The sequence below is a fragment of the Moschus berezovskii genome, chromosome X, assembly GCF_049115385.1.
Source record: "Moschus berezovskii isolate FMDL1 chromosome X, NW_MosBer_1.0, whole genome shotgun sequence".
In the NCBI taxonomy this organism is placed as follows: Eukaryota; Metazoa; Chordata; class Mammalia; order Artiodactyla; family Moschidae; genus Moschus; species Moschus berezovskii.
This window is the reverse complement of record NC_142488.1, coordinates 142,950,266-142,967,760: the sequence shown is the minus strand read 5'-3', so window position 1 is coordinate 142,967,760 and position 17,495 is coordinate 142,950,266. Positions and strand designations below refer to the sequence as shown.

The following is a 17,495-nucleotide window of genomic DNA, read 5'->3' as shown; positions in this document are numbered from 1 at the left end:
CTTATGGCAGAAAGTGAAGAGGAATTCAAAGGCCTCTTGATGAAAGTGAAAGAGGAGAGTGAAAAGGTTGGCTTGAAGCTCAACATTCAGAAAACTAATATCATGGCATCTGGTCCCATCACTTCATGGGAAATAGATGGGGGAACAGTGTCAGACTTTATTTTTTGGGGTTCCAAAATCACTGCAGATGCTGATTGCAGCCAGGAAATTAAAAGACGCTTACTCCTTGGAAGGAAAGTTATGACCAACCTGGAGGGCATATTGAAAAGCAGAGACATTACTTTGCCAACCAAGGTCCATCTAGTCAAGGCTATGGTTTTTCCCGTGGTCATGTATGGATGTGAGAGTTGGACTGTGAAGAAAGCTGATCGCCGAAGAATTGATGTTTTTGAACTGTGGTGCTGGAGAAGAGTCTTGAGAGTCTCTTGGACTGCAGGGAGATCCAACCAGTCCATTCTAAAGGAGATCAGTCCTGGGTGTTCATTGGAAGGACTGATGCTAAAGCTGAAACTGCAATACTTTGGCCACCTCATGCGATGAGTTGACTCACTTGAAAAGAGTCTGATGCTGGGAGGGGTTGGGGGCAGGAGGAGAAGGGGACGACAGAGAATGAGATGGCTGGCTGGCATCAACGACTCGATGGACATGAGTTTGAGTGAACTCCGGGAGTTGGTGATGGACAGGGAGGCCTGGCGTGCTGTGATTCATGGGTTGCAATGAGTTGGACACAACTGAGTGACTGAACTGAACTGATGTTCTGAGGTCTTTTGAGCCTCACATAATGCCTTATTTCATTATGCAGTGCCTGAAATTCACATTTGTTAATATCACCATACATCTCATTAGAAAAAGTCTTTACATATTGGAAAGCTGTTAAACTCACAGTGGTAGATATAGATTTTTCAAAATTCTCTTTTTTGTTGGAAATTTTATCACTGGCAACAAATATTGCCAGTGGTGTTCTTTAAAGTGACAGCCCCATTTTATTCATTTTCAAGAAAGCATCTGCCAAATATTGAAGTCGCCATAACCATAGTTAGCACATCGTTCTTTTTTTCTAGTAAAAGTGATCTTCCATGACAGAAAGCAGCTAATACAAAACACAATTGAAACAGTCACACGTGTGCTTTTTTGAGACAACTATAGACTTCGGAGTGGAACAGAAATGTTTTAAGCATGCTTCCCATTTCATCACACAGAATGTTAAAATATGTGTACTCAGTGGTTGAGCTATAATAAAATAACTTTTTTGGTTTTCTTGTATTAGTTTTCTATTGTCGCATAACAGATTATCACAAATGGTTTCCTTTGATGAGAAGTTCAGCAACAGCTAAGCTGAGTTTTCTCTTCAGGGCCTCAGGCAGCTGCAGTCATAGTGTCATTTGGGTCTGGGATCTCAGCTGAGCTTGGGTTGTCATCCACGCTTATGTGCTTATTGGGAGAGAACCATTATCCTTGCCATTCTAGAATGAATGGTTGCTTGCTTCTTTAAAGCCACCAGGAGAAAAACAGAGATGAGACGGGGAGAGAAGGAAAATGGGGCAGGGGTGGAGGTGGGGGAGAGGAAGACTGAGTCTATTGCTTCTAGTGTGTGACCTCAGGAAGGGGTCAGCTGTGTTTTGAAGGGCTCACTTGATTAAGTTCAAGCCCCCCAGGAAAGTCTCCCTTTTGATTAATGTGAAGTCAAACTGATCCGGTTACTGCAGAGTCCCTTCCCCTCAGCATATAATATCAGCTAATCATGGGGTGAAGCCATCCCATGCATAGTCCCCCCGCACTCAAAGTCAGGGGATGCTGGGGTGTATACACTGTGGGGGAGGGATTCTGGGGGCCCCTTGAGAGTCTTGCTTACCGCATTCATCACAGACCCTGTTCAGTGGCAATCACTTTCTGGGGATGTTAGACAACATTAAGTAACAGATTTCTTGTCACTGAGAAATGTTTTTGGGCATTGAAATGTGTGTTTCGTTTTCTCCAGGTTTTTCAGACAAGGATCTTGAAGACATAGTAGGGGGTGGTGACTACAAACCTGACAAGGGTAAAGGTAGGAGCATCGATTTGTCCAAATGCCTTATTCTCACTAAAGACAGGATTACACAGCAGCCAGGTTGGGAGAGTGGTTCTCACCCGGCCTCTGGGGCTTCACTTGGAATGATGTAGGCTGTGCAGCTGTGGGAGGGAGGATTTACAAGACTATTTGGAAAAGCCACACATTTCCCCTGATGTTCTTTAAGCCACGGCACTACACAGGATAATGTGTCCATACTAGCAGATGCCATTTGCCAGTTGGCACCAGTTATTGTACCTGAGGTCAGGGGACTTGTTGGGCACAGCCTTCCCAACCTGAGGAGCCTGTCACTCTTGGGATGGGAGGAGCGAATCTCATGATGAGAAAAATTATTTTTTAAGACACCCATAGCAAGTCAGATATCTTTTAAAATATCTTTTGATTTTGAAATAGTTTAAGGCTCACAAGAAGTTGTAAAACTAAATAAATAAATTGTTCAGGAGAACTCCTGTGTACCCTTCACCCAGCTTCTCCCGATATCTTAACAAAACTATAGTTACGTTGTCAAAACCAGGAAGCCAACACTGGTACATTGCTGTTATTAAGTCATATATAGACCTTACTCAGATTTCATCAGATTTTGCATATAGTCGTGTGTGTGTGTTCTGTGTGTGTGTACGCACGCACTTGTGGGTCGATGACATTTTATTACGTGTAGATTTGAGTGACTGTAAGTACAGTCAGGACAGAACTGTTCTATCACCACAGAGAAACCACCTCCTGTCAGCTCTTCATAGTGACACCCTCCCCCAAGGCCAGATACTTTTCATTCCCCCCAAGTCATGCAAAGATTTAAACCTTTAATCTTAATATGTTGTCAAGATCTGATCCTAGTATGGAGACAGTGTTAGCCAGACTTGATGTGGCAAAATTACTTGTGGTTGTAACCTGTTCTGGTGATATGTTATAACTCATCATTAATGATGGAAATTTTTACAGTTGTAATTGTAATGGTAACATGTTGTGATGCTAAGTTGTGGCTGTAGCATTTTGTGGTGACTCGCTGTTGTGGTTGAGACTGTGGTTGTGAGTATAACAAATTCTGAGTGTAACATGTCATGAGTATATCTAGTGTCAGCCTGCTACATTCCCCATAGTTCAGGCTGTGTGCCTTTCGTGTGGGAACAGTGTTGTCTTCTGATTAAAGGATACTGTAGTCAAATCAGTCCTTCAGAACACCTTTCCAAACAGCTCAATTTTGAATAAAAAGCTCTGAAAATCTCTAAATGAAATTCACAGATGTCAGGAGAACATGGAACATTTAAAGGGCAAACCCAGCAAATTAGCCAATTACTCCCAGTGACAAATGGTATTTCCAGATGGTGAGAAGAGAGCAGTAGCAGCATGTGTAAGCATGCACACAAATGAAAGTCTGAGTGACATGTCGGGGGATTTCCTTATTAGCAAGGAAGAAGTGTTAGGAAATTCTTTAATTAGGCTCATATTTGAACTTCTCTTGTAAAGAATAATCAATTGTTAGCGTAAGTTATACCCTCTGTCATTATAGGTGTCAGACAAAAGAAAATAGAGTCTGGGCAAAAATTATGAGTGTGAAACTGCAGCATAGGTTATGATAAGAACATGATGAAATTCTCATACACTCTCCTCTATGCAAACATGCTAATGCCATGTATGAAGATAAAACATTACATTTAAATAAATGTTGATCTTCAATATAAAACAATCCTAAGTAATGAATTTTCTAACCTTGAGTTTTAGCACTTAGACTCAACCATAATTTTGGAGTATATTTCTGAAGTAGTATGTTATCTGTTATATATATATATATTTTTTAAGAAAACATTTCTAATGGCCCTGTAGGGAAAACACAGACAATCTCTCAGCAGGTCCCATCAGCCCTGGTGCCATCAGCCTCCTCCTAGTATTTTCACTGACTGCATCTCCTCATTGTCCCCTCTGGTCTATTCCTCAGCGTATGCAAGCCTCTACTCCCATTTCCCCAAAGCTGCTCTTTCATCTCCAGTGACTTCTTGGTGGTCACAGCCCTCTGCCCCATGTGACCTCTGCAGCATACTTTGCTGACCACCTCGTTCTCCACATTATTTCTGGGTCCTTCCTCGCACTCTCCCACTTTCTTGGTCTCATTCACTTCTTCTTTCTAAATACTGCTGCCTGCTGGGTCCGTTTTCTTCCCACTGGGGAAGAGAATTAGAAACCAAGATCTGTATGTTGAATATATTCTTTAGTGGGATGTTGCTACTTCTAAACCCTTAAACTGGGCAGACCTACGAAATAGGAAGTATATGGATGTATATACACGTATGTATCTATAATTATTTCTGTATCTATTCATCAGCATCTATATTAACCTAAACATGAGTTCATACTTGAGCCTTTTGGCAGTAGATGACAGTTGGAGACATAGTATTCTTTTCTTATTGATCTTTAACTTCTGTCTTCGACAATGAGAAAGCTACCATCCAACAGCTATTTACTTACTTGCTCAGTTCTGGTGCTGAGCACATATTCTGGTGCTGAGCTCAGAATTCTGCATATAGCACAAACAGACTTGTTAATCCTTACTCCTTGAGAAACAACTGTACCAATTACAGTCCAGGGTTTGTTTCTCTTCTTTTGGTTTTTCCTTATAGTGTCTGTCAAAGTACCATTTGTTAAAAGTTACTCATTTAACTGCTTTATTACCCCTCCATTCAGTGCAGTTTTTAGACACATTTATAATGTAGATATATTCATTTGTCACAGTCTATATTCACATCCTGGCATCTCCCACTAACCTGGTTGATATTTTGCTTTGTTCTTTTGCTTGTATACATTAAAGGTTATTCCTCGTGATATGTATTCATACGGATTTTTACAAATGCACATGGTCCTATGTCTACCACCCAAGTAGCACACAGAACAGTTCTATCACCACAAAAGTTCTCCTATACACCCCTTTGGTACTCAGCCACTGTCTTTCCTCAACCGTAATCCATTCTCTCTTAGCACAACCACAAATCTGTTTATCATCTCAAGAGCTTTGCCTTTTAATAGAATGTCATATAACTGGAATCATACAGTATATAACCTTTACAGACTGGCTTATTTCACTTAGAAATGTACATTGAAGGTCCTTTATGTTTTTTCATGGGTTGATAATATTATTTCTTTATAATAATATTCCATTGTCTAGAGGGTACCACATTTTGCCCATTCACCTGTTGAAGGACATCTTGGTTGCATTTAGTCTTTGGTGACTATTAAATAAAGCTGCTGTAAATATTTATATACAGGTTTTTGTGCAGACATAAGTTTTCAGTCCACTTAGGTAAATACCTAGGTATATAATTGCTTGGTCACATGGTAAATCTAGCCTTACAACAAACTTCCCTGTGCTTAGTCGCTCAGTCATATCTGACTCTTTGTGACCCCACGGACTGTAGCCTGCCAGACTTCTCTGTCCATGGGGATTTTCCAGGCAAGAATACTGGAGTGGGTTGCCATGCCCTCCTTCATTGGATCTCCCCAACCCTGGGATCAAACCCAGGTCTCCTGCATTGCAGGTGGATTATTTACCATCTGAGACACCAGGCTGTCTTCTAAAGTGACTATACCACATATACCCAGAGAAAACCATAATTCAAAAACATATATTCACCCCAGTGTTTGTTGCAGCACTGTTTACCATAGCCAAGACATGGAAGCAGCCTAAATGTCCATCAACAAATGAGTGGATAAAGATATGGTGTGTGTGCATGTGGGCTAAGTCACTTCAGTTGTGTCCAGCTGTTTGCAGTCCTATGTACTGTAGTCTGCCAGGCTCCTCTGTCTATGGGATTCTCCAGGCAAGAATATCGGAGTGGGTTGCCGTGCCTTCTTCCAAGGGATCATCCCGACCCAGGGATCGAACCCATGTCTCTTATGTCTCTTGCATTGGCAAGTGGATTCTTTACCATTAGCGCCACCTGGGAAGTCCCAAACATGTGGTACATATATACAATTAAATGCTATTAAGCCATAAAAAAGCCATAAAAAGCACAGACATCACTTTGCCAACAAAGGTTCTTATAGTCACAGCTGTGCATTTTACAGTAGTCATGGACAGATGTCAGAATTGGACCATAAGGCTGAGCGCCAAAGAATTGATGCTTTTGAATTATTGTGCTGGAGAAGACTCTTGAGATCAGACCATTCAATCCCAAAGGAAATCAACCCTGAATATTCATTGGAAGGACTGATGCTGAAGCTCCAATACTTTGGCAACTTGATGTGAAGAGCCGACTCATTGGAAAAGACCCTGCTGATGGTTTCCTTCATCTGGAAAAGATTGAGGGCAGCAGAAGAAGGCGGCAGAGGATGAGACAGTTAGATTGCATGAGTGACTCAATGCACATGAGTTTGAGCAAACTCAGGGAGACAGTGGAGAACAAGAAAACCTGGCATGCTGTAGTCCATGGAGTCACAAAGAGTCAGATACGATTTAGTGACTAAACAACAACAGCTATAAAAGGGAACAAAATTGGGTCATTTGTAGAGACATGGATGGACCTAGAGACTTATACAGAGTAAAGTAAGTCAGAAAGAAAAACACATTGTATATTAATACATATATGTGGAATGTATAGAAATGGTATAGATGATCCTACTTGCAAAACAGAGATAGAGACATAGAGAAAAATGTATGGATACCAAGAGGGGAAAGGGGGGTGGTGGGATGAATTGTCCATAGAGTAAATTGCAGTCTGAAATATGTTGTACCAGGGATTTTCTAGTACAACAGAAGGCAACTCTAGACTCTTTGGTATGTAGTTGTGATATGAAATTGTGAACTCAGAAGGCAGGTGAGGATGCAAAACATACTGTCCGTGAAAATGAAGATCCTATCAGTGACCTGTGAAATAGCCTCTTTGAACTGTTCCTCCAGCTGTAGGCAAGTAGAGGTGGACAGATTTGCATGAGGCTTGCATGTTTTTAAACATCTTTAAAAAAATCATATGAAAAAATACTTATTTATTATTTCCCCATCTATAGAGAATCACTAGTAATACTTAGGAGTATATATTCACAGTATTTTCTTTTTTAAAATTAATTAATTCATTCATTCATTTATTTTTGGCTGTGCTGGGTCTTCATTGCTGCATTCAGCCTTTGTCTAGTTGTGGCCAGCAGGGGCTACTCTGTAGTTGTGTGCAGGCTTCTCACTGCAGTGGCTTCTCTTGTGGTGCACAGGCTTCAGTAGTTGCAGTGCACAGGCTTAGTTGCCACGTGGCATGTGGAATCTTCCCAGACCAGGGGTTGAACCCATGTCCCCCGAATTGACAGGTGGATTCTTAACCACTGGACCACTAGGGAAGTCCACAGGACTGTTTCTGTGCATAAAGTTATACATTTGTAAATGTTTATTTTTTTTAAAATGATATCACTTTCCTTCTTATGGCAGTTTGTGGAGTTCTCTTTATTGAGGAGTTTCCTCACTGTGGGTGAGGTTGGATGAGTGGCCCAAAGAAGACATACAGGTGGCTAACAAACACATGAAAAGATGCTCAACATCACTCATAATCAGAGAAATGCAAATCAAAACCACAATGAGGTACCATTTCACACCAGTCAGAATGGCTGCTATCCAAGAGTACAAGCAATAAATGCTGGAGAGGGTGTGGAGAAAAGGGAACCCTCTTACACTGTTGGTGGGAATGCAAACTAGTATAGCCACTATGGAGAACCGTGTGGAGATTCCTTAAAAAATGAACTAGAACTGCCATACAACCCAGCAATCACACTCCTGGGCATACACACTGAGGAAACTAGAATTGAAAGAGACACATGTACTCCAATGTTCATCTCAGCGCTGTTTATAATAGCCAGGACATGGAAGCAACCTAGATGTCCATCTGCAGACGAATGGATGAGAAAGCTGTGGTACATATACACAATGGAGTATTACTCAGCAATTAAAAGGAATACATTTGAATCAGTTCTAATGAGGTGGATGAAACTGGAGCCTATTATACAGAGTGAAGTAAGCCAGAAAGAAAAACACCAATACAGTAAACTAACGCATATATATGGAATTTAGAAACATGGTAACGATAATCCTGTATGTGAGACAGCAAAAGAGACACAGATGTATAGAACAGTCTTTTGGACTCTGTGGGAGAGGGTGAGTGTGGGATGATTTGGGAGAATGGCATTGAAACGTGTATATTATCATATGTGAAATGAATCGCCAGTCCAGGTTCAATGCATGATACAGGATGCTTGGAGCTGGTGTACTGGGATGAACCAGAGGGATTGGATGGGGAGGGAAGTGGGAGGGGGGTTCAAGATAGGGAACACATGTACACTCAGGGCAGATTCATGTCAGTGTATGGCAAAATCAATACAATAATGCAAAGTAATTAACCTCCAATTAAAATAAATAAGTTAATTTAAAAAAATAAAATGATATCATGTTAACCTTTTTAAAACCAGCTTTTTTTAAAATTCAGTAATACCCTGAATATGTTTTTCTGTCATTAAGGAGTCCTGTAAAATATCATGTCAACCACTGCATAATATGTTCTGCTGTGATTTTTTTTTAATGAGGATCTATATTTGTGCAGAAGGCGTTTTTCCTGCAGCCTTTTACTAGTATACACAGTGATGTGATGAACGAACATCCTCATCACCAAAAGCACACAACCATAATTATGTGTCAGATAAATTCCTAGAACTTAAACTTCTGGGTCACAGGAGGTGTAAATTTTTAAACGTGCAACTCTTTGAGTGTGGTGCAAAATGGTTTTCCATGACAATTATACCATTTCCATCTCTAGGAAGTAAACAGTTTTGTGTTTGCTCATATACTCACCTTTATTGGATATGTTAATTTTGTCATCTTTGCAGATTAGTGAAGTGAAATAACTGAGTCGTGTCTGACTCTTTGCAACCCCATGGACTGTAACCTACCAGGCTCCTCCATCCATGGGATTTTCCAGGCAAGAATACTGGAGTGGGTTGCCATTTCCTTCTCCAGGAGATCTTCCTGACCTAGGGATTGAACCCTGTAGGCACTGTAGGCAGATGCTTTATGGTCTGAGCCACCAGGGAAGTCCTGTACAAAATTCTCTCCTGTTTAAATTTTCCATTTCTTTGAATCCAAGACATGAAACGTTTCATCTCTGTCTTATTAGACACTCTTACTATATTATGTGAATTGCCTGTTCATGCCTTTTGCCCCATTTTCTACTCATTTATGTGTATGGGCTTCTTTTATGTTAGGGATTATTAATCCCTTTTTATACCTTCTGAAAACATGTTACTTACCCATTCATCAATTGATGAACTTTTATTTTGTTTCTACTTTTTGACTTTTACAACTAATACCATGATGAAATCAGCATACCAGTTTTTGTGTGGTCATGTGTTTTCAATTCTCTTGGGTATACACATCTAGAAGTGGAATTGTCCAGCCTCATGGAAACTCTTTGTGTTTACCTTTGGGAGGAACCACCAACCTGTTTTCCACAGCAGCTGTACCATATTACATTCCCATCAGCACTATATGAAAGATCCATTTTCTTCACATCCTTGCTAACACTTATTTACCTTTTTTCGATTCTAGGCATCCTAATGTGTGTGAAGTGTTATCTCACTGTGGGTTTGTTTGCATTTCCCTGGTAGCTAATGGTGCTGAGCATCTTTTCATGTGTTTATTGGCCATTTGAATATCTCTCTGGAGAAATGTCTTATATTCTTTGTCCATTTTAAACAGAATTCTTTGCCTTTTTACTGAGTTGTAGAATTTCTTTATTCTCAATATTCATCCCTTATCAGATATAGAATTTGCCATTGTTTTCTTCCATTCTGTGGATTGTCTTTCCTTTTCTTGATGATATGTTATGAAGCACAAAGGTTGTTGATTTTGAAGTTAACCCGTTTTCCCCTTTTGTTTCTTATGCTTTTAATAGTGAAGTTTTTACTTTTGGTATGATCTTTTCTATTTTAGGCTCCTAGCTTGAGGGCCAGGTTTAGAAAGTCATTCTCTACCTCGAGACAATATAAATGTTGTTGCACATTTTCTTCTAGTGCTTTTTATTGCTTCATCTATTTTATATTTATTGGAAACTTATTTCCATGGGTGGTGTTGGTTTGGATAAATCTGTTATGCCAGTGGGTCATCAGATGTCCCAATAGCATTTTTTGCATGGTATACCTTTTGTAAAGGAAGTGGATTCAGCCTGTGCTCAGAGGAAGTAAACAGAGCTCAGTAGTCAAACAGGGGTCAAAACCATGACACTGGCTTGGCTAACTTCAATGGCAAACCTTTGTGGCCAAGTTCACTTCAGATTCATGGAACTGGAAGTGGTGGAAGGATCTAGGATGACTGCGGTTTTGTTTTCCAATTGTTCTTTACCCTCACAGTATCTCAGCCCATGTGCCCATTTGATCAATGGGTCACCCACAGAATGTGATCACATGATTACATGTGTGTTTTTATTTTTTTTTTGAGAAGGGAATACCATTTGTTTTTCATCGTCTTAGAAGAACACTTTTGTCCAATAACTTGTGGTCAGTTAGGAATTCCTAGACTACAGAATTGAGTATCTGCATCTCTTTGACAGCCAAGGGAAGCCCCGTATTCCCTCTGCATGCCCCTCTAGGCAGGTTCGGCAGGGGGCCTCAAGTTTTCTTTTCAAGTAACACTCTCATAGCTCATGGCCATACAGATCATGAGGTTCAAGTTGTTGTGGATTCATACAATCAAGAATTAATAAGGAAAGAGAGACTGGGGAACACTCAGCTTCATTCCAGTTCGAGGTGAAAGAAAGAGTGGGTAGAATTGCTCATTCCTGAGATTCCCTGATGGCTCAGAGGGTAAAGCGTCTGCCTGCAATGCAGGAGACCTGGGTTTGATCCCTGGGCTGGGGAGAGCCCCTGGAGAAGGAAATGGCAACCCACTCCAGTATTCTTGCCTGGAGAATCCCATGGATGGAGGAGCCTGGTAGGCTATAGTCCACTGGGTTGCAAAGGGTTGGACACAACTGAGCGACTTCACTTTCACTTTTCACCTCGAAATCTAGTGATGTGAACAGGTCAGCAGAGGACATCCGTGTGGGGGCTCACTGCTACCATTGACAACAGCCACCTCAGGCACAGCAGGAGGGAGCAGTGATGGGCCAATGCAGCCAAACTCCAAGCCCTCACAGGCGACCTCATTGCTGACTTGTTTACATACAGGGTGACTCATGTCCTGCTCTCTGGTCTGTTTTCTCTAACAGCAGTGGTAGTATTTTTGAAAATGCTAGTGCTCCTTGTTTTGTAAATATTCATTCATATCCAATCAGGGATGTCTATAAAACATATTTAACTCAAGGATTCAACCCCAGGTGGGAACATAGCAAATCTCATTTTTTTCCTCAAGTCTCTTATTTTTAAAAATAGACTTTATTTTTTAGAGCAGTTTCACAGCAAAACTGAACACATTGTACAGAGTTCCCATACCCCCCATACACCCACAGTCTCTCCATTAGCAACATCCCAGACAGGGGGTACATTTGTTACAATTCATGAACCTACAGTCCCCCACCCAGAGTCTTTGATTGCTGAAGGAAATGTCAAAGGTCATTGCCTCCGGCATCCGAGAGCGGTTTCCCCCAAGAACCCAAGAACCCTGGGCTCTGGGAGTACAGTCTCCCTTCATTAATAAGCTTGTTTCCTGAGATGAAGAGGACGCCCAGGAAAGAGCGCTCAGGGCTAATTAAATGTCCTAAATGGTATCCCTTGCTTGTCAGGGAGCTGTTGTCTGGTCTGTGTGTGTGCTGTTGTGTGTGTATGTTCTCTGAAATTCAACCACGTTTAAGTTTGTGTGACCACCACTGCAATCGAGAGAACAGTGCTGTCACTGCAAAGGTCCTTCCCATTTTCCTTTTTTAATCACAGCCAACCGCCTCCCTCTTCACCCTCCCTAACCCCTGTCAACCACTAATCTATTCTCCATCTCTGTGATATTTCAGAGCTTTTTGAATTTCAAAATCCTAGATAAGGGATTGTCAGCTTGCATTGCTTTGTGTTCCACAAACAACTCACACTATATGCCAAGCTAGAGGTAGATGGCCTTAAAAAGCTCTTGATTATCACTTAATCCTGTGTACCTAAGTTACCGGAGTAGAAGCATCTGAATTTGAAGAATAGCATGTAAAAGGGCTAAGCACAAGAGGAAAGGAAATTGAAATATTAACCATAAATCTCTTTGAATAGTAGGATGATGAATTGTTTTTATACTAGTCTTTCACCCTTTTTTTAAAACAAACTTTTACATAACTGTGGTTCTGTAATTAGATAGAGTAAATGTATGTTACAGGAGGCTCTAGGTGCACAGGACCCACAGTGTTGGCATTTAGAGTCAGGCTTGCCTGGCGTGAGCTCAGCTCTGCCACCTGCTGGCAGGTCCCTCACCTGCGCACCTTCACTCCGTGGGGTGTTGTGGATGGTTGCAGGGGGCACCTGCCCCCTTGTATGGCAGTGCTGCATGTAAAGAGCCAGGATACTATATGTTCTCAATGCACAGTCACTGTCGTTTCAAAAATAAAAAGTTCCCCCTCGGCTTGGGCAGGTGGCAGGCATAAGGAAGCACGTCTTGCTGTAGTCAGGGCGAAGCCCTCTGGGGCAGAGATGAAGAGGGGTCTCAGCAAGCCAGGAAGGGGCTGTCACTCCCGACCCTGAGCTGTGGTCACAGAGGACACTGATTGCTTTTGTCCTTTATGCAGGTGGTGGCCAGTATGGTGGCGGGGACAACTCTGACTCTGGTGAGTTGGGAATCCTGAGGTTTCTGTAGAAACCACAAGGGGACACTGCTGGCTGCTTGGGTCTCAGGGCTGGCCTTCCCGACCTTCCTTTGACGGCCACCTCTCTCCATGCCTCCCCCACCACCCTCTGCCCAGGAATGTCAGCAGAGACTGGCACCATTGCCGGCGTGGCCAGTGCTCTGGCCATGGCGCTGATCGGTGCTGTGTCCAGTTACATCTCCTACCAGCAGAAGAAGTTCTGCTTCAGCATACAACGTAAGTGGACCCACCTGAGGCCATGCCAACCCACAGCAGAAGATGAACCAAGGGCTGGGGCTTTGGAGGAGGAGAGGGCAGAACTCTGAGCAAGCTGAGATTCAGCAGACTTCCCCGGGGTGAGGTGGAGGTGGGGCTGTAATTTTTAAAGCCCTCGGGGACAGACCTAGGCTGAACTGAAGTATAAACCAGCCTGGAAGAGAGGATTGGGGTGGGCCCAATGACCTCGGTCTTCCAAGGGTGACCACTGGGCTTCTCGTAGGACAGGAAAGAGCCTCTGGGTTTCCATGTGGCTTCAGATCTCACCCAAGGGGATGTGGGGCCTTTGGTGACAGAAGGCAGGCGTCCCCCAGATCTCTGAGTCCCAGCAGGCAGCACCATTGGGCCTGCCAGCCCACTCCTCACCCTGGTGACCCTTCCCTCCCTCTCGGATCCCAAGGGTGCCCCTGCTCCTCCCCCGTGAGCCATAGAATCTTAAAATACACGGAATCCTGAATTGTTTGAAAGGAACAGGAATGCAAGAGGAAGAGTTTTGTCATGTTGCTGGCTATCATTCTAGTTTGTAGCGGTGAGTCTGTCCATGGTGTGTGAATGGAATAGTTACAGATGGAATCTGTGTCAGAAACCCACCTATAGGCACCCTGTGTTAAGGGATCCACACAGGGATGCCATTGAGGACGAACAAGACCACACTCAGTTGTTTTACAAGCACAGCATTGATATATTGCTGTGTGCAGAGCATGCCTGTGGTTGAAGATGGGAAATCTTTAGTTCAAGTAAGGGAACCTGACTCAGCCACAGTTTTCCTGTTTCCTGTGGCTCAGGACCATCTCTTGTGAAGTTTCCCCTGCCGTTGCTCTGGGCCTCTGCCCTTAATTCTAGCCTGGAGCTGAGCTTCCCGGGAAATGGACTTGGGTCCTAGAATGCTTTGCGTGTAGCTATTGGTGATGTCTCCAGCCTGATTTTCCATCTGGCCATGACATTTGGTGCTTCTACTCTTATACAATGTCCGTGACCAGGGCCACGGCATACAGCTCCACAGGCTGTGCACAGAAGTACCCCAGGGACAGCACGTATCTCAGTGCACAACCTACACAGCTGTTTATGGCTGCCCTGCTATAGCTCCAGAGCTTGGTTGTGAAGAGTGGTGTGAACAGTCAGAAGGAGTACAGATCTGCAGGTGGGGTTGGCCTTAGAGCTATCACTTGTCCCAGCTCAAAAGCAAACAAGCATCTTAAAACAACAAACCTATTGTCTCATGGTCTGGAGGTCAGAAGTTCAAGATCAAGGTGGAAGCAGCACTGGTTCCATCTGAAGGCTGTAAGGGAGGATCCTTTCTTCCTCTCCTAGCTTTTGGTAACCCCAAGCATCCCTTGGCTTATGGCCGCATCACTCCAATCTCTGTGACTGTGTCATCTTCCAGCTCTTAAAAGGGTACTCATCATTGACTGTGGGCCCCACCCTAAATCCAGGGTGATCTTGTCTTGAGATCCTTGACTTAGTCACATCTGCAAAGACCCTTTCCCAGATAAGGTCACATCTACATGTTCCAGGGATGAGGACATGGACAGAGGCCTTGGGGGCCACCATTCACCCCAGTTCAGCATTGTAACTGTAACAGTGAGATGAGCGCAATCCATGGTTAATCAAAGACATGCCCACAACAGAGTTGGACCAGGGAGACACGGGGTGGCTTGGAGACTTGAAATTGCATGTTGGATAAGAGAAGAAGTAAAAGCTGGGTCTGCAGTCAGAGTAAGAATTGCTTCCCACGCTCACCAGTGCCCAACCCTGCCCAGCTTGGATCACTGCCTCAAGCATGACACCTCCCGATGGGGCATCATGGCGGGTGCCTTCAGTTTATAGATGAGACAGCGGCTAAGGGGACTGTTGAAGGAACTCAGTGCACATGGGAAGCAATAAATCCAGAAGGAAAGAGTGCTGGTAGGTAGGAACAGGGAGGATGAGAGAGGCTGACTTCCAAACCGAATAGATGTGTGGATTGTGTCTGTCTCTGCAGAGGCACTCAGGTGAAAGTACGTTATTTTCCCGCTTGTTTCCTAAAACGAAGAGGTGCAAGTTTCCGCCAGTTGGATTAGCAGTCAAAACCCAATAAAACTTGAGAATATGAAGGCTTTGGTACACAGAACTCAGTGAATTGTACAGCATTTGGGGGACAATAAACCTGTGATACTGAGGTGGCAGGACGTGGATGTGACCTCTCTCGGGGGGCTGGGGCTCTAGGGGTTAGGGTGTTGCTGGGCCACGTGCTGGGGGGCCCAGCCCAGGGAAGCCAGCGTGCTTGGAGGGTTGACAGGGGCTCCCAGGAACCCACAGAACCCGTGGGCCTCTCCCAGCCCCTGACTTGGTCTGAGGGCACGCCCCCCAGTCCTTTCCCTTCGGTCTGTCAGTGATGTCTTTGTCGTGGCTGAACCCACACTGTCCTGCGAGTACCATTATCAGCCCCAGTTTCCTTTGAAGGAAACCGAGTTCAGAGCATCCTCCACATCTGAAAAAGGCCCCTTCTTGCTTCTGTGTCTGTCCCCTGTGCTAGCAACATCTTCTTCCAAAGCTGGAAGTTGCATCTGCTCCTATGTCCATGACCTCCCCTTATGAATCCCTCCGGCCCTCCTTGGTCCTTCTGTCCCCCCGACGGGACATCAGAGGGGTCCCCATTCCTGGGGCTTGTGCTCTGCTCCATTGCCAAATCTCCTTGTCCTACATCTGGACAGTTCCTTTAGCCCTGCCCCCCCCCCCCGCACCTGCCCTGGGCTCCCTGCCACTTCTCTCTGCTGTGAACAGCCCGTGGGCTCTGTTTCAAGTGTGCAGGGACTGCTCCCCCTGGACCTTCCGTGTGCCTCTGACCCAGCCCCTGAGCTTGATGTTCAAAGCCCTTCATGGTATGGTTCCATCCATGTCCCTTCTGCTTCCCGCCTGTGGTCTGTGTCCCCAGAAGCCTTTCTGCACAGCCGCACTGACTGCCCTGAGGATGCGCTGCTCTCTCCAGCACCCTGTCCGACATGCCTTCTCCTCCCCTAGCAGCTTTCATCCTTTTGGCCCGGGACACCCTCCCTGGCCGCCTTCCTGCTCTGCAGCCTGTGGGAGGATGTCTGTCTTGCCTGCTGCCACAGCGCCCTCTGCTGACCCAGTGTGCAGCCCATGGCGTGGGATGGGGGCTTACTGGTTTCTGTGTCACCACCCCATCCCATCACTCTGAACTGTCGGCACCCGTGGGTGCCTGTGTGTGTGTTTCATCCACCAAAGTGTCCCTGGCCTCTGTGTTGGGGTAGCATCAGGAGGAGCCCTGTGGATGTGTGGGGGGTTCAATCCCCTGAGAAGCCAGGACTCAGCATCTCCCATCCCCACCCTTTCTGTTAAGCCTCAGCCACTCACACAGGGAAGTAAGTCGGGGAAGGCCAAGCAGAAGCCACTCTGCACCCAGCACATGGGGATGCCCCGGGGGACAGCACACGACTGCTAGGAGGGCCTGACCCTGCCATGGTGCTCGGAACCTTGCAGTCTCTCCTGCCACAAAACAGGTCCTGGCCTTGGGTACCCTCTGCTTCCCTTGTCTCTGCTCTCCAGCACCAAGGGTCAGCGTGTCGCGTGAAAAGCCCATCTGGCTTGTTGCCAGGGGCTGAGTTTTTGCTCCAGGGTCCTAAGTTTTGTGTCTTGCCTTCAGATGCAGCAGAAGGTCAAGGTAACGACGTGCTCTGACTTACTCATTGTCCCCTTCTGCGTTGGTGTCTGCCTTTCATCACCCACCCCCTTCTCCTCCCCTCCATGCTGCTCTTGTCTCCTCACCTCGCTCTACCCCATCCTGTTCCCTGGCACTCACAACCATCTTTACTTTTCCCTGATACACATGGGCATTTGGGTGTGACTGTGTCTCAGAGGTGTGGGGGCGGGGGTGGAGGCCCTCTTCAGGACTCAGATGCCCACTGGCAGTCATCCCTGGGGAGCAACCAGAGGGCTGCCTGTGGGCAGAAGACAGTGTGGTGCGTGCCAGCTTGGCATCTGAACACCTATTTGGGAGCCTCAGGACGCCCCTCCGTGTGCCAGCTCATCCATCAACCTTGCCGGCCCAAGTGAGCACTGACCACACCTGCTAACTAGCCACACGTCCATCTTTCCTGGGCCCGCCCGGTGTCCATCTTGAGCCTAGCAAAGCCCAGGGCAGGCAGGAACCTGAGTGCAGCCCAGGATGGTGGAGTGACTTGCACTAGTGCCTGCTCAGTGGGTTCGTGGGAACCATGACCCGATTTTCCCACAGGCCCAGGGCTCTGATGCGGTTTCTGGGGATAAGACATGGACTCTTGAGTCTCCCCAAGCAGCAGCAGCAGCAGAAGACATGGGGTGTACTCAGCTTCATAGAGTCCCCAAACTGTGTTTGGACATAAGTGAGGAGAAAGCCCCCAAACTGA

The 17,495-nt window shown here is 45.1% G+C and overlaps 1 protein-coding gene across 4 annotated transcripts in view; it reads left to right on the top strand.

Moving 5' to 3' along the window:
• Positions 1-17,495, top strand: part of CD99L2 (CD99 molecule like 2) — a 114,566-nt gene that overhangs the window by 92,563 nt on the left and 4,508 nt on the right. For all 4 annotated transcript variants that reach the window (XM_055393862.2, XM_055393860.2, XM_088833917.1 and 1 more), the window contains 3 exons: positions 1,979-2,044; positions 12,778-12,816; positions 12,952-13,071. In XM_055393862.2, the coding sequence (XP_055249837.1) occupies positions 1,979-2,044; positions 12,778-12,816; positions 12,952-13,071 (225 nt within the window). The remainder of the gene's footprint in view (positions 1-1,978; positions 2,045-12,777; positions 12,817-12,951; positions 13,072-17,495) is intronic.